Source organism: Kryptolebias marmoratus, linkage group LG15, assembly GCF_001649575.2.
Source record: "Kryptolebias marmoratus isolate JLee-2015 linkage group LG15, ASM164957v2, whole genome shotgun sequence".
NCBI classification, from domain to species: Eukaryota; Metazoa; Chordata; class Actinopteri; order Cyprinodontiformes; family Rivulidae; genus Kryptolebias; species Kryptolebias marmoratus.
The window spans coordinates 18,201,199-18,225,843 of record NC_051444.1 but is presented as its reverse complement, the minus strand read 5'-3'; the positions used below and the strand labels follow the sequence as shown (position 1 = coordinate 18,225,843).

Sequence of the window (24,645 nt, the reverse complement as noted above, 5' to 3'; positions counted from 1 at the left end):
CTTTTAACATGTTGCATTCAGGTGTTCAACCAAAAGAATCGTTTGTTTTAGCGCAGTTCTTGTATCGTTACAGTCAACATGGGTTCTCCTCAGGCTGGGAAAGTACTTGTTATAGTTAATTGTTTTTGGACCAAAATCTATTCTACGGGTCTTTGAAGCATTCTGTTGTGCTCATTTCTTACCTTTAGCGTTCATGGACAAACCAACCCAATATATTTGATTTTAAGTCAATAAGTATACATAAATCATCACTAAATCTCATATTATAAATATGTGGTAATATATAGTCATATTATAAACAGTACATTTTTATGGCATCTAGGCCTCACTGATATGAGCTCATACATTTCATTTTTTTGAGTTAAAAAATAAATCCTGTTGTAACAAAATCACAGATTAAACATGTTGTTATTTTTTTAATAACCGAATACTATGTGTCAGAGTTCATCAAGGACTGTCTCCTTCCAGTTGTCTTTGAAAATGTGCCTCCCTTTTTAAATTGGTCATGGCTGTCACTATAGTTTGACAGGATTTGAGGGAGAACAGTTCAAAGCAGTATTTTATGTCATCAGCCCAGCATATATGGCGTATTTCACTGACCCTGGGTTCATCCTGACAATATTTTCAGCTGAGAACCGACCTTTCCTCTCAGGCAGGGATAAAGACCAAGATACTGTATATCCCCATTCTTTGAACTGAATATAAGTGCAACCTCAGCGGAGCCCTCTTCCTCATCCCTGGGTTGTTTCACGTTAGCTGTCTCTTGGTCTGGATCATAGTTAACTTCTGACACTTCCTCCTCCATAGCATCTTTCATGTCAGGTTCCCGGCCTCTCTACTCGTCATCAGTGTCATGATCAGAGGTATGATTGAGAGCCTCAATAACATTGTTTGTTTGCCGTGCTGCCCCAGAATGAATTGTGAGCAAGGTCCCAAAAAACCATTAGAGCTGAGAAAAAAAAGTTCCATAAGGGTTTCAAACAATGTTGTGATTGTTTGTGAGAATGCCAACAGGTGAGGTTCCTGTGGTAGTTCCAATAAAAGCCAGAAGGGGGAGTGAGGTTTGTGTTTGCGTGCCCACTCAAAAACAACTGGATCTGAGGGTGTGGGAAAGGAGTTATGTCCGTTTATGGAGTCATTTTCACAAACCTAATGCCTCATGCATTCATTTCAAATGATTTGTATTTGACTGGCAACACCCCAGTTGTACAAAAATTAAATAAAACACCCTAAATTCAATAAAAAAAAATATTTATTTTGTCTGTTCAGATGACTTGTGTGGACAAAGTGATGGGATCCCATGTAAATCAGATCAATTGAAGCATCCTTATCGGAGAGAAACCTTCTAAAACTGGTCAAATTGGATAGGTGGGTTAAGCAGTAAAGGGCAAACCTTCTCTTTTTGTTTCCACAGTGCAGAGCTTTGGGCTATCATCGTTCTTAAATGTGCCTGTAAGGATTTATTAAATATCTTACCTCAGTGTATGTCTCAGCATTAGACTTGGCTCGTGTAATGTTTCCCGTCACCCAGTCATGTTTTCCTTTTACTTTTATATTGGCCTTTAAATTATGAAATAAAAAATAAATAAATAAATAAATAACAAAGAGGTATGACCCATATTGTGAAGTCTCTCCAGCTTTCCAATCCCCAATTCCCATATAACTTTCTCAGACTGCTTGGCCTAAACTTACCAGAGGAGAACCCAACAAATGCTGCTGTCTGATCACAGAAATGGGCCATTTTCTCCACTTCAAACTATAATAATTTAATAAAGCTTCTTCTGGTCATAAAGCATCCATTTTAGATGGAAGCTGGTGTGATAGTTGTTTTGTTTTTTTTTAACTAGGAGTCCGATTTCTTTGTTCAGTAGGAAATGGTGTCATTTCTTGTTTCAGTAGCTGCCAGTAGGGAATGTTTAAGCATTCTTGCGCCTGCTGTTTTTACACCTCTGGGCCATATAAAACATGAAATTAAAGAGGAACAAGTTATCAAGCCTTGAATGCAAGTTGTTGTTCTGATCTTCTATCGTCTGTCTGCAGAACTGAGGAAGGCAAACATATAAAAATAAAATACAAATTATGTTTGTTTCTAATAAATTTCAGTAAAATTTCTGGTAGCGCATGTGTCAGAGGGAGCCTCGGTGCGCCTGTGTGCTGTGCTCGTGATGACTGTTGATTGCATGCAGCTTCTGCAGGTGTCAGTATGACTGTAGCCAGTAGGAGGGACTTGATGCTCCAACTTCTCGTTTTGCGTCTCTCTGCTCTCTCCAGCCAGTCGGTCCTGGTCCTGCTCGGAGAGAGGCGACGACGGGCATCAGCAGCACCGCATTCCCGGGGAGGCACGATGCATCTGAGGCTGGAAACGCGGCTGGGGGCTCGTTTTTCTGCGCTTTCCCGATTTTGATTTACGGTCCTCTCTCCCTCTCGCTTTTTTTTATTTTCTGTTGCGTCTTGGCTTTTCTTTCCTTCCCACCCCACCTCCCCTCCTCCCCCCCTCTCTCTCTTTTTTTTTCCTTTCCACCCAATCTCTGACGCGCAAGGACACTACAGCATCCATCCACGGCAGGAACGCTCACACAGAGCATCCTCTGTACCAGGCGCACCAGCCATCCTCCTTTCCTTTCCTTTCCTTTCCTCCCACTCTCCTCCTCTCTCCTCTTCTCTCTTGCTCTGCTCGGAACCCAGAGAACATCGGGAGCCCTTCTATTTCCTCACCCCCCTCCTCCTCCTCCTTCTCCTCCTCTCCATCACCCCACTTTGCCCGGAGACATGGATCTATGGTTTCATTCGATCCGGATTTGCTGGTGGAGGGTTTTGTTTCTGATGAGTGTTTTCCAGGACTACCTGAGCTCCATGCTGGACTGCCCGCCGACCTGCAGCTGCTCTCAAACAGAGATCTATTGCAATAAGTCCGACAATGGCAGGTTTTTCCCTTTACTCGCCCTAGAAACTGGGAGCAATGGGACCAACGTGGATATCGCGGACTTATTCAAAAACATAACCTCGATGTAAGTAGCTGCGGATTATGCTGCGCGTTTCTCAGTCATTCATTGATCACACAACCCCCCCCCCCCACCCCCTGCTGTCTGTTGCTTCCTGTGCAGTGATGTGACTTGTTGGCTTTTTGTGGCTTTATTCCGACACTTCTGACACTTCTAACAGCCTTCTGAGTTCATATGTCCGTCTTTCCTCGGTGGGTGCCTGTCCACGGACGTGCGCGCTGTGCGTCCTATGCGCAAGGGGGGGGGCTACATCAGACCACAGAAACAAATCATTTAATCAAAGTACCCTGGCACTGGGGGCTCGTCCCAAACACCCCACCCCCCCTGCTTTTTTGTGTGTCCCCATAAAGTTGTCTCTCCGCAGCAGCACCGCAGGCCTCTAACACAGGGATGTTGCAGAGAGAGAGCGAGAGAGAGAGGGAGGAAGAGAGAGAGGCTCACATCCCCTCATTCACTGGTCTAGACCAGCGCCTGACTGTGTTCCACATGAGCAGAAATAAATAACTGGTGTAGTGAGGTCAACTAGCTACATATCAGACCCCCCACCCCCTCCCTCACCTCCGTAAACTTTATCGTGTCCAGATGATGCTCACTTGTGGCTTGGATTTTCACCCCTGCAGATGTGGCTCTTTTGATTAGCCAGAATCTGGGTTTTATTTTTTTATTTTTTGATGGCTTTACTTAACACAGAGGAGCTGTGATGACGGCAGAATATCCAAGCACCCGCACACCCACACACCCCCAGAAGTAGCTACATTTTCATTCTGCATCCTCCCTCCCTCCCTGCCGCCCTTCTCTCCCTTCTCTCTCTCTCTTTCTCTTTTTTTTTTCTCCCTGGCATCGATCCCTCCTCCCAACATCAAAGCTTTCTTTCTTGAAAAGTCAGGGGAGGAAGGGGAAGAAGGGAGGAGTAGGAGGGGAAAAAAAGAATAAGTAGAAGAAGAAGAAGAAGAAGAGAGCTTAGGCCTTAAAATAAAAGCCGCGGTGTCTTGGAAGCTGATTTGCATATAAAGTAAACACTTCCCGTTAAAAGGCAGCGGAATCCCCCCTCCCCCCACTCCCCCGGCACGGGTTTTCCTGTCATCTCTCCCCAGTATCCCGTTTACACCCCTCTTTTTTTTTTTTTTTTTTCCTTTTTACATCCGTGTGAGGCAGACAACAACTTCTTTTGTGGCACGGTTCAGCGCCTTCCCCGGGCCACTAGAGGGTAGCCTGGTACCCTTTATGTTCCCCGGACTGGAGCGCGCGCTCTCTCTCTCTCCTCCTCCTCCACCATCAGCATCACCACCACCACCACCACCTCCACCACAACACAGGAGTCATTTACGTGACTGGTTTATCTGGGAGCGTTTGCCACGGTTTGTTTGTCAGCCTGACGGAGCTCAGGATGAAACCGGGCCAAACCGTCAGAGGTAATCACTGTTAGTGATTAGCGTGACCGCAGGATGACCCCTGCATACTGATGAACTCATTGGCAAAACCTGCCTCATTTGCTCATCCATCCAACCCCCCACCCCGCCCCTCAACCTCCTCCTCTCATCCACTCAGGTTTAACAGCTTTCTGCTTTTTTTCCCCCTCCTTTTTTTTCATGATGCTCATATTCTTTTTCTAGCAATGCCTTGTTTGCCTTTGAGAAACCCCAGTGCATCTGACCCAGGAATGAGTTTTGCATTCAAAACCAGCAGCCCCCCCATTTTTGTTGCTCACCTTGGACAGCACCCAGCACCACCAGTGAGCAGCTCAATGACAGAGAGCACACCAACCAATGTCACATATGCTAACACTTCTGATTTACATTTAGCTTTGAGCGGAGCACACTATCACCTTTCGGATCGCTGCTAATTATTATCAGAACAAAAGCAATTTCATGCTCTGTGCTAATTTGTTACTGTCCAGATAGGCTCCTGCTTTGAAAACTGTATCCATAGTAATAAGAGGCAGTCAGAGACTGAGCCCACATGCACCACAAGTGGTCCTTGATCCTCTCTCTTTTAAGTATAGATGCATGTGTTTTGCTAACAAGAAGCCCATTTAAAAAAAATGTATCCAAAGGAAAAACTTTAACTTTTTTTTTTTTTTTTTTTTTTTTTAAGAAAATTGAAGCAGCAGCTACAAGCAGGAACTGTGAAAAGAGAGAGATGGGAGGGTTGGTGGGTTGGTGGGTACTGGGCAGCCAAAGAAAACTGCCAAGTCCAGATAATAGTTTTCCAGTTCTCTCGCATTAGAGATTCATCACAAGAAGCATCGCTGCATGAAGCGGATACGATAAGGCCTTGCCGTGATACTTGACGAGGGGGAAAAAATGGTTTTCTGAGAGGAGCTGAAGCATTTTACTGGTTTGTGGAAGGGCTGAGCACAGGAAGCCAGTCAGCTTTTCCATTTCTGGAGAAAATATCAGGGCTTATTTTTTCAGAGGGTATTTTTTTTATCTTTATCAGCACACTCCCCTGGGTTTTATTTAATTTGATCATTTTGGGCTTGTAAAACCTGGTTTAGAAGTAAAAGTTGTAATTTTGGGCTCCATACTGAGGCCAATTGTCTATTTCAGCAGATGAAGCAAGGAAAAAAATACACACATGGCTTTATAGTGCCTTATTCAGACTGCATGTGTCTTAGAATTAGAATTTGGTTATCAGTATGTCAGAGGCACCTCCAAAAGGCTTTCAAAAGGGTGGCAAGATAAGGGCGGGGGCATTGTTAATCTTGGGGTGGCACACCAAAACCAAAAGCCAATAACATAATTTCAGGAGACTAAATATGCTGCTGATATGGGAGTTAGGGAATCACCTTTTGATATTGCTATTGATATTCAGTTTTTTTATGTGACAGTTGATATTACGGACTGAGAACAGCTCAACACAATGAAACTTGTCTTCAACATAATTGGAACTAGCGTTTCTTGAATGGACGCATATTGCCTGCTGCCTTACATGCCAAGGTTTTAAACAAAGATCTTGCAAGATTCGTTAGTGCTTAGAGAGCTTGGAGTATGTGGTGAGGATGATTCTCGGCTTCTACAACACCAAATTTTGGTTCAATATCTGTAAAACTGACGGACTTAGAGACTATTCTTTAGTGTATTTTCAGTTTGAATTGTTGACACCTGTTTGTTCTTGATTGACTGATCTTTTGTACCAAGGTTTGAAGCTCTAGTTTCCCATTGAGGAGTCCCTGTCAGGATGATTAAAACTGGTCTGACAGTTTACAGTTTTCATTGTCACATCTTTGTCTGTGGCCCTTTGGTGTGAGTGCTTCACTTATCCTGAGCTATTCTCCAGATAACAAGAAATAGTGTCCGATTTTAGTCCTTGCTTCCGGTAAGCATTTAAGGTTGACACGATCCACACATCCTCAAGGTGCCATGCAGTAAAGGTCCTCTTAAAACACAAAGGTAGACCAGTCAGCAGATTCCCTGCCAAGAAATGTGGTTAGTTTTAAACTTCAACTTGTCATTGCGTTTGACTTTTGGAAGAAGTTTGCCTGCAGTGCCGACTGTTAAAAAAAAAAAAAAAAAGGTTTTCTATTACTGTAGGTGGTTAACATTGTGAAAGGGTCTTTGATTAGAAAAAAAAAAATCTAACAAGGTTCATACCCTCAAACTTCACTAGTTTTCACACGAACACAATTTCACGCTATAATCTGCCTCAGCCACTGATCTGTACGGTCATTACCGCGCCTTTCATTTGCCCCCATCTCCCGGGGTCTGAATTTGATCCTTTTATTCAACACAGCACACATCCAGCTGCTGTACTTACTTCGATTGTTGCACTGTAAATACGCTTCATGGCAGACATTTTGATTAAGTGATGCAGGAAAAACACAGGTGTCTGTCAGGTGAATAATGGCTGAATCCACTCAGAGAAGATCCCCCTGTCGGTTCCCTGGAACAACTTGGCGGTTTTGTTCTCTTCCTGTTATGACATGTTTCGATATCTGCTGGGAAAAGAGTTTAGAGAGGAAATCAGTCTGTGTCTGCAGGTTAAAGATAAACTGTGAATGGTGCATCTCTCATCTCTTTATGTAAAAATAGTCAGCCTTTAGCTTTGCCATAAATCTTGCAAAATACTCTTAAAAACATACCGAAGCTCTTACATAGCCACAACCTTGTTATTAACACATAGCAATGGAAGCTGTATATTTAATTACTAATCTGTACATCCATCCTAAGCTCTTTCCTCTAAAGTTTTGTGATTCAAACCTATATCTTGTTCTTTTTTTCTGTGATGCTCATGTTCTCCTAAAATGTAAACACAAAAGAACAAAATGTCCGCTATTTGCCTTTGAGATGAGGAGTCTGTTACAGAAGTGCTCCTTCTCCAACTTTCTTCAGAAAGATTAATGCGGATTGTAAAATTGCCATCTGTTTATCTGCAAACAAAATGAGAATCCCACACTCCTAAATGGTTTACTGTTTATCTCTGTTGCCAAACGCGGCTTGAAGCTTGTCGTTTAACATCTTTAAAATCTTGATCATCCCTGTCCATAAAAAAAAAAAAAAATACGTGTTTGAAGAGCTTTAGCTCTCATTTCAAATGCTCCATGAGTTGTACTTACCTTGATTAATGCTTTACTTGCTGAAGGTTTCGCCTTCAAATGTTCAAGGTTGTTCTTTGGATCCAATTTAAAGTACATTGTCCATGTGTCCCTTCAATGTCTAGGTGACTGCGTATTTTACTAAGACTTGCTTACTGTGTTTTGAAAATGTCCTCTCTTTTTCAAATATCGGAACCACCAAAACTGCGCTTGAACTGATGGAGTTCTGAACACCTTCAAGCACACTCTTTATTCGAAAAAGGCTCGCAAAGGCTGCCAAATACACCTGTTTCATACAAGACCGTTTCCAAGCTCTGCTTAGGTGACTTGTGTGGGCTGAAAATCTCCTCTGGTTCAGACACCAAGCATTACTGCATTACGTAATCCCAGTGTTTTCTCTGCCTCTTATAACTCATGTGCAGCCCACATAACAGTATGTGTGTGACTTCAGATTCTAATGTCTCCTGCAGAAGAACAGAAACTGATATGTCGACTTTTAGTATTTGACTGAGGTTGTAGTCGAATGTAAAGTGTTTGTCTGAAGGTTGTGAGTACCCCTTGAACCGAAAGTGAGAAGACATTCTGTAGCTACAGCGCATGTGGATTGTGGATACATGAAACACTTTAGAGTTTCCTTGAGTTGGAAGAGGTAAAAGGCGTGCATGAATAAAATCCCACACTTTTTCTGTCTAAAATAGCCCCAGAGGTTATCTGATAATCTCACTGAATAAAAATATGTCATTCAGTGAGCCATTCCTACTGACAGGGTGTTGTTCCATCACAGGTACAGCTCAGAGTGAAATAATCCAGCCTCCTCATCTTTATCTTCACCCAACTTCAACTCAAAATCATGCTCCATTTTTGCAGTACTGCTGATGCAAAACTCTTACAACCCTTACCGACTAAAAAGATAACAATAATGAAAGCCCTAAACAAAACATGATTTTCTTTTGTATGACTCTGTGGCGTGCTAGTGTGAGCTCAACTTGTTTGGTGTGCTAGTATGAGTTCTCAGGCTGTACTGTAGCTACTCTATGCTCCTTCAAATCCTATGTTTGTGTTTCGAGCCTTATCGAGGTTCATTTTTGTCTAAATTTACATTTGCTTGGTGACTCAGAGCTGTAGGACTGATCTGAAAAGAAACACTGAGCGACATGCTGTGTGGAGTAGAGTCAAGTGAATCAATGCACTTTCTAAAACTGGCTACTTTGATTAAAACTGCAAAATTATGGATGAAAAGGGAACCATATGATTTTGATCAACAAGTGTAAGATGTTTCTATGGAAACTCCCAAAACTACCAATTTTTGAAAAATGAGCATAATATGTCTTCTTTAAGCCAGATCTGTACAAGAACAAGTCTCTTGTTAATTGGTTATGTTTAATTTCCAAAAGTTTTGCTAAATGATCTAATGCACTTTTTTATCCCAAGATACACTGTGTGTTCAAAAAGTGTCAAAGGTCTTAATTTTCAAATGGATTAGTACCAAAAAATAAATTTGAAGTACATGTCCTGAAAACATTTTATAAATGAAGCTAACAAACCTTTGCATGACAGTTTTTAACAAAGATTGTCTGTAATTTATTCATGCTCCTAATATGTGTGAGGGAAAATTCTTAGCTACTATCACAGCATAGTTTACTTTAATATTTGAAAAAATGACAAAGTTATAGTTATTTCTTTCTTTGCTAAGGTCAGTTAACTGTGGTGACCATCTCAAATTAGGTTGACTCCGAAAGTTAATCAGTTTTAGACGAAAATCTGTTTTGAGAAGCTGTTAGCATAAATTCCTTGTAAAATGTATCCCTGATTACCCAAACTGAGATCGCTCAAGTTTCTGTATACAGCAGCTATAATACTAAAAATTTTAATCTTTTCCATGCAACCTCACTTAAAAAAATCCTGAACCATCCGTGATTACCATTAACATTGATATGGCTTTGGGTGTGTGTCATCTTGGCAAAATCCACCCATATTGGGCCTACAAACTTAACTCTTAAAGAAGAAGGAAAAAAAAAAAACAGCACAATCTGCCCTGTGGAATTAAAGTGCAAGCTGGAATCATAAAATTTTAAGTGAGATACCAGTAGCTGGAAAATTAATAAAACAAAAATGAATCCAAGGTTATATATGTGTATATTTGTATATTTGTATATATATATATACATATATATATATATATATATATATATATATATATATATAATTTTATCTTGTTCATTACCTGAAGTCTACTCTCTGACTCTGTAATATGAGATATGAGATGAATGTAAAGACATACTACGTATACTCAATCACGCACACTTTCACTCTCACCAAGCAACTCCTTGCCTCTCGTCTGCAGATCTATTTATTTATGACCCTGCCACCTCTCTTCTGTTCTTTATCCAGCTCTTTGTCTTTGTTCTCAGCTGCATGTTGGGAGGTTGGGAGGTCTCGGTTTGTGATGCCTCACTAACCTGAATCTATTTGTCAGCTTTATTTAGTTTCTTTATCATTCTGATACCTCGCTTTGTGGTTTCTAAATTATTGATTTTTCTTTTCTTTTACTCAGAGAAGAAAGGAGTTTTTTTTGTTTTGTTTTTAAGCCTGCTGGGGCTTCTTTATGTGATGTACAAGCTATGGTGCATTAGTGTCATTGCGAGCACAAAAGAAGTAGACTGAAAAATTTCTTATGCTCTTCTAACTGCAAGCAAACGAAAGCTCATGACTTAACACCTGTCTGACACCAGCCTTAGGTTAGCTTTGTGTTTGAAGCCAACACAACAAATATTACTGCTATTTTAAGTGCAGCTCTTTGGAAACTTGTGAAATATTTAACGTTTAAACAAAGCTTGACAGCCTTGGAATGTTTTAATATTTGTGTTGATTGTGTAAACATGAGCTCTTCTATTGCTACCAAAGCTACTGATCCATATTAACCTGTTCAAAAAGACTTTTCAGGTGTAAGGTTTGAAAAAGCTCCAGATTTCAGTGCTTTATGTAGTGGAGATGTTTTTTCTGCATTAACAGCTGTACTCTCACTTGGTATAGCTGTACGTTTTACCATTTAAAATAATTTTTGTCACCTGCCACAAAAAGGCAAATGTGGATGACAATGTCTTTGCTTGTCTGTGTGTGTGTTCGTGTGCCTGTCTGTTTCCCAAAATACCTCATGACCAACTGGAGAAAATCTAATGAAACTCGCAAAAAGTAATCATTGGTTTGACAGTACATTTATGACTGATTAACGTTTGCAATCGGCCCAGTTCAAAATGGCTGCCACAGCCAACCGACTTTGAAAAACACTAGAATGGTTATACGTAAGCTAATTGACTGGGAATTTGGTGTGGTAGTGTTAGGATTGGGTTTTGTTTGTTCCCCTGTGTTTGATATTTGTGTTCTGGTCTCTTTTGGGTTTGGTTTTGTTGTGTTCATGTTTCTCTGTGCCTGTCACTATTCACTCCTCCTCAGTCACTCTTTGGTCTATCTGACACGCCCACTTACACCTGCCCCAAGCCTTGATTGTACTCACTCACCTGTGCCCACTTGCCATAATTACCCTCTGCCTTTAAAAGCCGGTCACTTTCTCCATTTCCTCACTGGTTCAATGTCATACTCTTGCCTCCCCAATGTGCTGTCCTGTTTTTCCTGCTGGTATGTGTTGCCTCCTGTGTACTTATGTTTAGGTTTTGTTATGTTTAGTTCTGCTGCCACGACAGCCTTTTGTTTTTGTATTTTGATTCTTAGTTAATAAATTAGTTTGTTTAATCATGAGTCTGCATTCTGGGTTCACCTCCTTCCGCCCCGTTCATGACAGGTAGTAGCTAAGACTGATCCCTAATTCATATTCTGAGTGAAAATTGATTCTGCAAGATCTTTACTTCAGCTTTGCCTTTAACAGTTTGGAGTACACTCTGTCCGCATGTGTGTTTATGTGTGTGTTTTTCTTTTAGCAAAGTATCCAATGAACTGCTAGATGGATTCTAATGAAACTTTAAGGAAATAATTATTAGATGGTCCTTTACAACTGAATACCTTTGGGGCAAAACTGATTAAAGATGGACACTACAGCCAACTGACCTTAGAAAACACAAAAATGTCTATAATTCAGTCAAGTTTACAATATTTTTGCTAAACTTCTGTGTGGTTGTAGCTGAGGGTCATTCCAACACATATTTGTAGTGCTACTTATAGCATGAGATCTTTATTAAAACTTTAGCCTTACCTGTTTGACTGTTACCAAAATATCTTATAAACCACGGGATGGACTTTAATAAAAATTTCAGAAAGTAATCATTGGATGTATTTCTATTACTGATTAACTTCTGGAATCCACCCAATTCAAGATGGTCACCACAGTTAACCAACATCAGCCAACACAAACATGGCTGAGTCACTCACAACATGAACTCTGAGTGTGATCATTATTTTCAAAGTTTGACCAAAACGACTACAACTTGGTCATTTTCTCAACATGAGATGATTTAGACTAAAACTCTTTCAAGGAATGCAAGGCCCCTTTTTTGCAAATCTTTTTTTCTACTTTAGTGGCTGCAGTGTGCCCACTCGGCTACTAAAATATCTCAAACATTTGAAATCCAGTGGTTGTAGTGGTTCCAACTCACAAAAAAGGCCTGCAGGATCAGAGCAGCAAGGTCCACATTTTGTATGGCTGCCACAGCAGTTTCATAGGAGACCCACTCGGATCCATTAATAACTAATTGGTCTGTCTTGAACTTTTTGTGTGATGAAATGTATTTGAGATAAAAAAACAAATCTTGTTGCATCTTTAGTCCCATGCTGTTTAAGCATCATCATCACTAATGTTTAACTACCAAGGACAGAGTTACAAACACAGTGCTAGTTGGTCCTCACCACAGAGACCCCCTGCTGCTCACACATTGTGAGGCTTACCTCGAGCAATGCACGACGGGCCCTTCTGTTAGAGGCGTATCATCAAGTTTGCATGAGCCTGTCTTTGTGGAAAGTAGGTCACGGCTGCCATCTGAGAATTAGGAGGAGAGAGCAGTGCCTTGGTTGAGATCCTTTGCATGCAGAGATGCTGCTAAAAGTCCCAGCCATGTGACTGACCCAGCTTCTCCCACGCCCCCACCACCTCGACTACTGCATCTGCAGGCAGCCCTCGCACCATAGAAGATTCATACTAATGAAGCACCTTCCTCAAGTCTTAACAATCAAAAGATGCATTGATGATCAGGGGGAGGAAAAACACTGAGGCCTCTGCTGTTTCAGCCAGGACTAGAAAAAACTCCTTAAAACCTTGCAGCAACTTTCCAGAGGTTTGTTGCTGACATTCAGCTAAATCTCTGCTTTTATACACCAGTACATGGGCCAATGTTGCTACTGTTCACAACATTTTCTCATAACAAATTTGAGAGATTGAAGCAAGCAGAAAAAAGACCTCAACAAATCTACCAATTTAAGCTGCCATTTGTTGCATGGTGGCATGTGAAATACAAGATAAATCCAACTAAAATGTTTCTCCAATGCATCCTTAATCAATTTACATCTATTTACACGCATTGCTTAAAAAAATCCATTCCTTATTTGCTATTTGGAGATATCAACATGGAAACACAAGACATGTCAGTTTTATGTCTAATCAGGTAAAATAAGCTTTTCTGAGGCTTTATTACAATTAAGCACCTTTAAACATGGTATCTGCAGGCTTAGTGAAGACACACTGAAAGCAGCATTATGGTTAATTCCTTCTTCTCTGTGATGCTGATGGATGATTCATAGAGAGAGTGTGTTGGTAGTGGCAGTGGCTTGGAAACGCTCTTTTTTTCTCCTGTATCTCTCTGCCTTCTGGTTCCTTCTCTCTGTCTCTCTCACTCACTCACTCCACACACACCCACACACACCATTAATTTCTTTAGAGATAACCTCCTCCGGGTGAGGATGTATGTCTCACCCTCACAGTGTCCATCAGTGTTTGTCCACTCCTACCATATGTGGTGGGGTGGACCCCCCTCCCCCCATTAACAGGGCTCCTGCTTATTATTCTTGTGGGATGTTTAGTGTTTTAAAAACCATCAATCATCATGCATTATCAAATAGGATGAGTCACTCTACTGTCCTCCATGTCAGCGATGACTGTTTGAATAATGCAGCTTTGGCTCTGTCTGGTTTCTTACTGAGCCTCACCCATGTTGTTCCACATGGTGTGCAGGTTGACGAAAGCTGTTCAGCTAGACCTCACATTGGTTTAAACTTTTGATCATAAAGCAATTTTTATTTATTAGTAATTTTTTTTTTGTTCAGCCACAAAAAAAGAAAAACAAATCAGAAAATCTTTTATCAGCATGACATATTAGAATGTAGGGTTGGTGCACTGTAATCCATTTTACAGCAACAATGTGAAGAGACCTACGACCAGTTAAAGGATAGTCCTCTCCTAGTCCAAAGATCAGGCATTTGATCCACTACCCTGGAATGTGCCAAAGTATCCTTGGACATGACACCGTAGTCTCAAACACACTCCCCCTAATATGCTTATTGTGTATGAGTGAGAATGTAGAAAGTGCTTTACACAATATATAGAGTGTATTGTATAACCAGTATATGAATATATGGGGGAATGAGAAATGCAATGTAAAGTGCTTTGTAAAACTTATGTGAAGGTAAAAAAATTGGTAAAAAATCACCAATGAAGCCAGCATTTCAGAACCAGCAGAGTTGTAGAATGATGTTGATATGGAGCATTAAGCATAAAATAATCATCGAACATCTCTCGTGGTAAGTCTGGCCACATAAACTGTCTGTCATTCCTACATCATAACCTCGAATCTCAAAGTAATCTTACATTTTCATAAACCAATCAGTTAACTACCTCTTTTGGTGGCTTAGAGGCATGACAACAGTGGGTTGACTTAAACCTCTCCAATGCTCCATTAGTCATTTTTTTAAATCGTACTGACATGGCATAAAGGCGTCTAAGGTCTGGCTTGAAGGGTTCAGGACCTGTATTATGAGGTAGTTATTTGCTTGGACCCAAATTTGATCACGCTGAGGCCTTTGAATAGTTCTGTCAGTAGGTTTACTCACATCACCCTCACACAGGCTTTTTTTCATTCTGCACAAAGATTTTATGGTGAGGTGATGAAATTTATCAAAAATCATTTTACCTTTAAATCTTGTGTGCACCGTTGCTGACCTGGTTACTGTATTTGATGCAACTTGCTATTCTGCTGCAGACAGCACTTTGTTGAGCTATGGACTGCAGGTCTATGAACACTACAAAACCATATATCTAGTTTTGTAACTGGTGAAGTTGGAGTTTACAGAAATCAGAGTTTTGCTGACTGTACTTTTGGTCTCTGGGAGAAACGTTAATCTGAGACCTAATAACAGTTGTAGGCAGCAGTCTCCTTTGATGGGTTTGATTATGTATAAGTATGTACCCAGTTTAGCTCAATGCATGTAGAAGCAATTCTTGAATTCAGCAAAGACTGAAGCAGGGCAGCTGAATTTGTTTTATATAGCCTTATTTTTGTAAATGATTTGTTCACATAAAACAGTGGTCAGATCTGCAAGGGCTCTGGTTTAGGCCACTTTGCACTGGAGTGAAAGAGTTCAAGCATCTTTCAGTTTCATTCACGACTGGGGGTAAAACAAAGCATAAGATTGACAGGTGGATTGAGTAAATGTCACCCTAAGCTGCATGTAGGGACTAAAAAAACAGAACTGTAAATGCAAGCCACTGAAAACAGCTTCTGCTGAAGGGTGGCTGGGCCTTAGTCTTGCGAACAGGATGAGGAGCTCAGCTATTTGAGAGGTGTTCTGTTTCACTGCTTCTTTGCATCATGAGAAACTAGTCATGGTGGTTTGGGAAAGGATGCCTTCTGAATGTCTCCCAGGAAAAATATTTCAGACCTGTCCCACTGGGAAGGGGAAGACCCAGCACTCAGTGGAGGACTTATATTAACAAGCTGTCTGGGAATGCGTCAGTTACTGCTCAGAAAAAGTGCAGAAGATGGTAAAAAAAAGAGGGGGATTTGAGGATTACTGCTCACATTGCTGCCCCTACAACCCCATCCTGAGTAAGCAGTATAAAATAGATGGATGGATGGATGATTTGCTCATGTGTCAGTTGTATTTGTGTATTTCATTTTTCCTTTTATGCACCTGTGTTAACAAAATTACCATTTTGTTTTGGAGCCTTTAGCTGTCTCTGCAAAAAAAAAAAAAACTTATACATTTGCTTTCTGTGATGTTGGTGTAAAACATAATAGAGGATTAGCAGCTTTGCTTGTGTTTTCTTGTTTGGCCTTATGAATACATGAATCCATCTCTCCATCCATTTTCTTTACTTGCTGTTTCCTTTTATGGATCGCGGGGAAAATGGTGCCTATTTCGAGTGGTCGCTGTGTGAGAGGCAGGGTGCACCCTGGACAGGTTACAAGTCCTTATGAATGGATGATATTGTTTTTTACACTGACTGTTTTTGTAATTGAACAATTTTAGAAAATGTAATGCAACCGAATGAGAGGTTTTATGACTCTGATCAGACGTTTGCCAGGCAGGGAGAAAGTTTGAAACCATCTACTGTATATCTTTTATGATTTTCTCCTCGTTTTAGTGAGAAAGGTTATTTTTATTAGTAATTTTAGAGGTTTAGTTTTTTTTTTTAACTCTAGGTCTGCAGGTTACCCATTGGCTAGAACCTCATGTTCAGTGACAACAACTACAAATTTTTAATATGCAACAATATTTTATATACTTTCCCTAAATAAATAACCTTGATTTGAACTCAGTTTAACTTCATTCACCTGCAGTGTTGTACGGTTTGTAAAGTCATACCAGTGTGACATTATCCCATCACCACACAAGTATTTAATGATTTAAAATATATGATTTATTTGGTCATAGTTTCTTGGTAACCTTTGAACACGAAACGTCTTCTTTCCGAATTAGAAAAAAAGTTTTTGTTTTTTTGCAGGTTTTCTGTTTCATAACAAACTAAAGCAGTACATTACTCAGAGAGGAGTGCAGAGAGCTGACCTTTTTCATAACAGCATCCGTCCATTCGTGGAAATAAGTGAGATGCTGATGTTTGGTTGGTGAACACTCATCACTAATAGCTCTGCAATCCTGTGACCACCAACTTCATCAGTGGTGAGAACAGGACATCACAGTGGAGCAAATGTACCATCTTATTTTCCTAAAAGCAGAGTGATTTATTTACTGCCTCAGCAGTCTGTGTTTATTGATCACTAAGTGTGATTTAATGTATGTATGCTCTCTGTTCTGTGTGGTATCTGTGCATATAGCACTACATCAACATATTATGGACCTGGCAGGCCATTCTGCTGTACCTAATGAGAAGTCTGTCTGAGCTGAGGATTCTGTAGCAGCACATGAGTTGAGAGTACCAGCAGGTTTTTTTTTTTCAGACTTGACAAGGCTTTGTGTGGAGGCAGATGAGAACATATTAAAAGTAAATGGTCCACTGAGACTCTGTTTCTCTTCCTACTTGCTCTCTGTTGCTGCAGTGACCTTGCTAGTCTAATCAGAGTATCACAGTCGCTCTCCATCTTCCCTCTTAGACTCAAACTCATTGTTTCACAAAGTGCCTGACATCACCCTCTCTTATTGCTAAATCACATCGTCCTCCCTCCACAATATTCTCTTCTTTAGGCTTAAAAGTCCCTAAGCTTCAATTTTTCATATTCCTTTCTACCATATTAACTCAAACTTTTTAATCTTTTTGTTTCCACACCTCTCCTGTCTTTTATGTGAGCCCTGAGAGATCTATAGTTTGTTACCTTCAGACAGAGCCAGGCAGATTTATTTCCCTCCACTCTGTATGCTAAACTAAGCTAGCCTGCAGCTGGTAGCTTTGTGTAAAACAAAAATATTTAGTGATATTGATCTGCTGATCTCTCTCCTACCAAGTAAGAAAACAAGTTAATTTTCTTTTATTCCACTAGGAAATAAATGCCGGATTGGGGTAAGTCGTAGCTCTGTGTATTGAGATGTCTTTGCACACATTTTTCCTTGTGGGCTTTTGGACATGATGATGTGTAGCAGAAATAGTTATTTTAGAGTTTCTTCATTGTGATCTAATCATGTTCTACTAAAAAGAACAGTAAAAGGATGGGAAGAAATTTATTCAGGGTGATCATGTAATTCCCTGTGTCTCTGTGTGTTTCTTTGTCTGTCCAGTTCATAAACCACTGGATGGAACTTTATAAAACTCTCAAATATAAGTCACTGGATGTGCATTTACAACTGACTGTTTTATTGAGTCAACCTGATTCAAGATGTCCACCACAGCTCATACACCTTAGCAAACACAGAATGGCTCTACCACAGCCACATTTACAGATGTTATGCTAAAATTTGGTATTTCAATCACTGAGAGTCATCCTCACTTTATACTCTAAGTTCTAACAGATTGCATAAAATCTTTGTTTAAAATGTTCGCATTAACTGTTGTGGTCAGCCTTGTCTGTTAGAAAGTCATCCCATGAACCACAAGATAGATTTTCAAGATGGTAATCATTGGTTGTATGTTTACAACTGATTAATGTTTGATTCTAGATGGTTGCCACAGCTAATCAAAAGTGGCTATACTTAAAGGTTTTTACATATACATAGATAAAATCTGTTGTGGTAGTAGCACAACACATATTCTGAGCACTAACAGGTTGTGTGACATTATTGTGACATTATTGCTTAAAACTTTGGCATGTACGGCGACAGGCCCTATGCTTTCCTTGAAGGATTGCTACCTTGTAAAGAAATATTACTTATTATTATGCACTGCATGGGGATGCGTGGCTAATGTGTAACAAACAAACTTTTGACCAACTTTGACCTCAAGCAGTCATAATCAGGACACAGGAGATTTCAGCAAATTGCATCAGCCCATATTTCATGCATTTCATGAAACTCAGAGACTGGTGTATAATTTATTATTAACACAAGGCTCCCACATTATACGAGTCAATGTCAGTAGAGTCAACAGGGCTAAACAACAACCAAGAGTGAATTCATTATTAAAGAAGTGGCACCTTTGGGAGTCAAACTTTCGCTCAAGCCTCCACACGGAAAACCAGAATCTCCTTTTTCGTTGGAGAACCTGATGGCATGTCAGTCAGGAAAAGTGACTTGAGTTGGCAGCTGTCTACGTTTGACATTGTGAACTGCGGAGGGTTTGTATTTCCAGAGGAAGCCATCTCATGTCAAGCATCACTAATGTGTTTGTTGGGGCTGGGAAGAGACTTGTTCCCCTCAGATGGGCGACAGAGACTAAATGTCAGGACAGTGAAGAGATCTTTGACTTCATAGTGAACTGTTTTAGGGCCTTGTAAGCTGTGTTAATTAGTCTGATATAGAGAATATCTAGAGAATGAGCTCAAAAACTAATAAAATGAGAAAGGCTTTCCCTACTCTGGAGCACATAACTCAGAACAAAAAGAAAAAAAATTAACATGTTTTGATTGTTATTAGTTTTTCATTTAATTCTTTTAGATTTTTTTGTCTTTTTTGTCCTTATTGTCTCTACAGATGTTTTTAAACCTATTTTTACTGTCAAATTGGTAATTTTATTCCACTTTAGGCTGGTTGTTTTCACCTCTGTCATTTTGTGTCTGTTTTCTTACATCTTTTGTTGCAGTAGTTTGTGCTTTCATTGTGCCTTTTTATCGCTCTCTACTGAAGAGTGAAAGACAGGCGATAATGTTTTTAATGTTTTCTTTTGTCTCTTGTGTTAGTAAAGAAACTCATGAACCAATTGGCGAAGTTGAATGAAACCTTCAGAAAGGAATCATTGGATGTGCATCTACAGCTGATTAACTTTTGAAGTCAGTCCCATTCAAGATGGTTGTTACAGCCAACTGACCACAGACAACACAAAATATAACTTTGCAGGCAAACACACTGCAGGCAAATATGACCCAATTTGGATTTTTTTTTTAACCTATGTGACACATATTGGATTATTTTCATGGCAGTGTGATACATATGATTTTTTTCATATCAAACCCAGATGTTTTTTGTATGTGCTACTGAACTGAATACATATCTGATGTCTTTAAAAGCAACCAGAGTCTGAGTGTTCCTGTCGCATTACATTTGACTTTTATGTCGATGAAAGGACTGAGGTCCCTCACGTCAAAGTCCCACCACTCTTGTCTCTGACTCTGCATCTGCACATGCCTCTGCACAGAGGTAACAGCCACAGCTCCGAAAAAGGTCATCGTCAACATCTGCACTCCTTTTTTTTCTTAGGTTATTTTTTATCTTTTACCATTTGGATGTACAGTTGACCCCAGTTGGACAGCAACTTCTGAATCGATACATACATGCTAACACTCGCAACATTCAGATTTACTTCTGTAGAAACAGTTTGTGTAATGTGACATCATATCTTCTTCTGCGCATAATGGTCATTTCAGGAACTGGAGACTGTTCACACTAGAGTTTGATGGAAATTGCATTTAAAACATAATGTGAATGACCACACATAAAAATTGGATTTGAGCAAAAAATCGGAATTGAGCATTAAGACTTGCAGTGTGAATTTTAACAGATGTTGAGCTAAAAGCTAAAAGGCACACATTCTCAAAGTGCGAACTGATCGCATAAGAGCTTTGTTTAAAACTCTCATGCTGACTTTAGATGTTGGTTGTAGGCTGGGGGTCTCCTGACATGTTGCCCTGCTTTTGGCTTTGCCTGTTCTGTAATCTATCTTTGTTTCATTGCATGTTCAGTGGTGACAGGCAGCTGTCTCCAGGTAGACTGATGAATGTGTCCTTAGACCACCCTGTCTGGCTGCCTGGATTAGGACTGAGCTCACAAACCCTGATTTTGATAAATACTGAGTGTGTATGTGAGTATAACAGAGAGACCAGACTGTGTTTGTGTGCCTTTGTGTGTGTGTATGTGTGAGAGAGGGGGAAGCAGTTACTTAAGTGGAAGAAAAATACCAAACAAATCAAATATGCAACAACCTTGAGCTCAATCTCGCCCCAGCTCCGTCGCTCCTGCTGGAGGTAATTGGTTGACACTGCGGAGCTGTGCGAGATCTGTTGTGAGGACAGAATGTTATTGAATTTACATTCCAGTCACGAAACAGGTAGACAAATTTGGTAAAAAAAATTTAACAAGAACTGTTTTCAGACTTCCCCTTGTGTTTGGATTCAACTAAAACTGGGAGGCTAATGTTTATCGATCTGCGCAAAGATGGGATTAAAAATTGAAACCTTAACATTTCTGACAAATTAAATCGAAGACAGGTGGACTTTTTTTTAGATTTGTGATGATAATTCCTTTCTCATCTAAGAAGCTTTTTAAATTCAGGAAGCTCTTTGGATGGGAATATACACATCTTTAAGATCTTTGATTTGTTAGGATTACCATGTCCTGAATGACTCTTACTTAAATCTTGTTTAACTATCACTAAGACCATTTATCAACATAAAAAACAGACATTATTGTCATAAAATACCTCATGCTGTATTGCACAGTGTGCAACGACACAAACACTTTGAAATTAAAGACCTGGCAGTCCTTAAAGGAATGGATATCACCCACCACCTTTCATGCCAGAGTTTGAGACTGAGATCATGCCATGTTGAAAAGCGATGGGGCTACAGCTGTTTCAGTCAAATCTTGAAAATAACGATATGTGACTTCTCATGAGAGATCTCTCACAATATATTAGTGCTCGGAGTATGTAATGTCAATAACTTCCAGCTACTATCACACTTAATATTTCCTCAGTATCTGTAAAAATGGCTGAGTTGTAGCCATTTTTGTGTTGGCTATGGTCAATTAGCTGTGGCAGCCATCTTGAATTGGGTTGACTCCAGGCAACATTATTACCTGTTTTTGACTAGCATGAATAACTCTCTTAAAGCATTTTAGTGTAATTTAAACTGATGGATTTAGACTAGATATAAAAAAATTGTAATTTTGTATTTAATTTGATCTGTTAGTACAGTGCTGCTAACATCAATCTTCTGAATATCGCTACAAGAGACAATCATTTTAAACTATAAAATAATTAACATTAATATTTCTTTTCCTTAGTATTAGCAACATTTTCAAATCTTACATTATGGTAGCTTGTTGCTGCTGAATGTGTTAGTGACAAACTTGTTTGCGGAGTAATTTATTATCACCATGTTGACAAACAGACATGCCTAATTAATTTGGCAACTGCCTTTAGTTTCCCAGCCTGTTCACATGCACCTCTAATCTTAATAAGTCTTTGAGGAAATTAGTTAAATAAACCTTGGAGGAGATGATGGTTGTATTAACTCGACCTCTTCTCCTGCAAGTCCCCATTTTTTTACTCTAAATGAAACTGGATACCTTTGCTCCCTGTCAGCTCTGTTAACCTCTGTCTATGTTATTGCAAAATAAGAAGAAATAAATTAAAAAAACAAAACAACAAAAAATAAAAAGGATAGTTTTGTTAATTTGCCACCTGGCTAAATCTAATTCCAACTGTGAGCCTGGCTCCTTTGCTGCAGGTGTGAGCTTCTCCTGTCACAGTTCTTCGTCAACATGAAAATGCTAATTTACCCGGAGCTCTAATTAACACGGAGACTCAGGTGGAGACGTGTCACACACATGATTCAGCTTAACCTTTTGCTTTGATTTCCCTCTAGCTTGATTCCTGGTATTTGCAGGTAAACAACTCTGTTTGCCCCTGGGCCTCTTTTTCACATGCTTCAAGTTAATATACTTCTATAGATCCTCGTTAGAACACCGTGTGGTTAAAGCATTACTGTGACTTTTCATGCTCTTTATGACCAATTAAACTGATGAAACACACAGGGACACAAACAATGAAAACTCTAAAACGGGATTAGATGACGTGATTTTCAAAATTCGTCATAATCTTTTCATTATGGATTTACAAATTTTTGCCATGACTTGGATGAAACTTGTAACTGTTCATCTAGGGAGATTTTCTGGGTTTAACAAAAAATCATGACACTCTAGTGACTGCTCAAAGTCATAAGAGCCAAAAAAAAAACTGGATCTGTCTGTAAGATGAAGGCTTTCGTTGGTCTTGGTATTATTTGCTTCTATTGATCACGTGATGTAGAAATTGTTGTGTGAAGCAAAGAGAAGCTGTAAAAGTCTCTGACGGGTTTTTTGGATGTTGTGAAAGAGTCTTGGATGCAATAGTAGGGGTCTTTAACTATGATAACAACTACACTTGATAAAACTGTCTGACACCCATTATTGACCCCGACGCTCAACGTCTTTCAGTTCAAGATGCTTTTATACGGATACTGTCAAGTCTAAACAGTGACTGAACCAGACATTAAATGGAGTCAAAGTTATTATTCTCCTTTACCAGTTTTTGCTTCTTGTTATACCTCTCTCATTACACTTTTAAATAGAGCAAAAAAGAAGTTGTATGATTTTGATCAGAAGAAGACTGAGAGTGATTTTTAGGACTATAGACAAAAAGGAAAAGCTGCACTTTCAGGTGGATGATGGTTGGAAGGCGGGCTCAGATGCAGGAGATTGGAAGAAACAGACTTTAATAACTTCCTGCAGTAGAAGGTGCAGCAAAACCAAGACAAAAAATACAAATCTGGAGTACAGACAATTTCTTCAAAGAAAAATCCAAAAGAGGATAACTAGAAGTAAAACTCCAGGAATAATGCCGTCGGTAACCAGATGGACTAAAAAAAGAGAGAACAGAAAACAGTAACAATAAATATGTTGGGGCTGACAAACAAGACAATTACGGGGAATATCAGTGGAGGAAGTAAAACAAGATGCAATGTGCAGGAACACGGTCTAACTACATATAACAGGAACTAACAATGAGGCTAGATGCAATAACAACAACAACAACAAAAAATATGAACACAAGTGGTGAAAAATTTAGCAAAACCTGTCTTATAAACTACATACTAAAAGATAGAAAGACAAAAAAAATAAGATATGCAAGTCATTCAAGTTTTTGTACTCTGATTTCAGTGTTTTTCTTTACTGCAGTTCACATGTTCAGATGATTGTCTCACTTTTCAGAAGAAATCAAGGCTCTAAATGAAAAGTCAAAAAAAAAAAACTTGCTTTATTATGAGGAGATTGACAGACTAGTTCTGAAAAACCTGTGCAAAGCTGGTAGCAATAATAAGCAATTATTCATACACTGTTTTTCTTAATGCCTCGAAACACTAACAGGATTTTCATATGATCTTAGCAGTTCAGTGTTGCTCCAATCTAAATTTAATTAGAAGCCTTTAACCTTTTGTTGAATTAAACTCACTCACCGTTATAGGTTGAACACAATGCATACAGATTGAGTTAGATGGTAAATGAACCCAACAGGTGACGTTCCTTCTGTAACAAGCAACCAGTTGGGGTGAAGACAACACACTGAAACAACACTAGGAACAAACAAAAGGACTATCAATTTTTTTGTTGTTGTTGTTTTTGCCCTAAACTGTATGTTGGAAAAAAGAAACAGATAGTGACAGGGTGCATTTAGGTGCATTTCAACCTAAACCCAGTCAATAAAGCCGTTTTTTGTTATTTTTTTCCCTCAGCTTCCGAAATTGTCTTGAAAAGGAAGGTGAGTGACTGTTTTAAATGCCCATAATAAAAAAAAAAATGGTCCTCTTTTTCCAGTTCATAAACTATGAAATAAATTTAGGGAACTTTGAAGAAAACTAAGAAGTCAAGCTTTAAAGCAGCTGCCAATGACTGTGGCCCAAATGTTTGAGTTTAGCAAAAAAAAACTTTGAATAAGTTCCATTTTGTTTGATTGGTTTACCTGGTTGAAGTAGCTAGTCTGAAGGTAACTAGAAGGCAAATGAAAAATGTAAGAAATTCTGCTTTTTAGTGCCAATAGTTAAATTGGTTAAAAGCAACATAAGTGAGTGGAAGTAACATCCGATTTGTTAAAGGTTATAATTGTGTGAATGCTATTAAGCATTCACACAATTGTTTTCCTGTTTCTCTTTATTGTGCGAATGCTATTAAGCATTCACACAATTGTTTTCCTGTTTCTCTTTCTTATTATTCTTTCCCTATTCCGTACGTTTTTCGGCACCTATCTCCTTCTGCATTTTTTCAGCTACTTCAACCATTCATATATCAAAACGTTCAGCTCATTAACGCCAT

The 24,645-nt window shown here is 39.4% G+C and overlaps 1 protein-coding gene across 2 annotated transcripts in view; it reads left to right on the top strand.

Annotated features, from left to right (window-relative positions):
* Window positions 1-2,238: 2,238 nt before the first annotated feature.
* The window catches only part of ntrk3b (neurotrophic tyrosine kinase, receptor, type 3b), a 212,593-nt gene continuing 190,186 nt past the window's right edge, over window positions 2,239-24,645 (top strand). Inside the window, exon 1 of one of the 2 annotated variants that reach the window (XM_017425892.3) lies at window positions 2,239-3,008. In XM_017425892.3, coding sequence (XP_017281381.1) covers window positions 2,770-3,008 — 239 coding nt within the window. In that variant the 5' untranslated portion in view covers window positions 2,239-2,769. The remainder of the gene's footprint in view (window positions 3,009-24,645) is intronic. The other variant, XM_017425891.3, reaches the window with a different exon arrangement.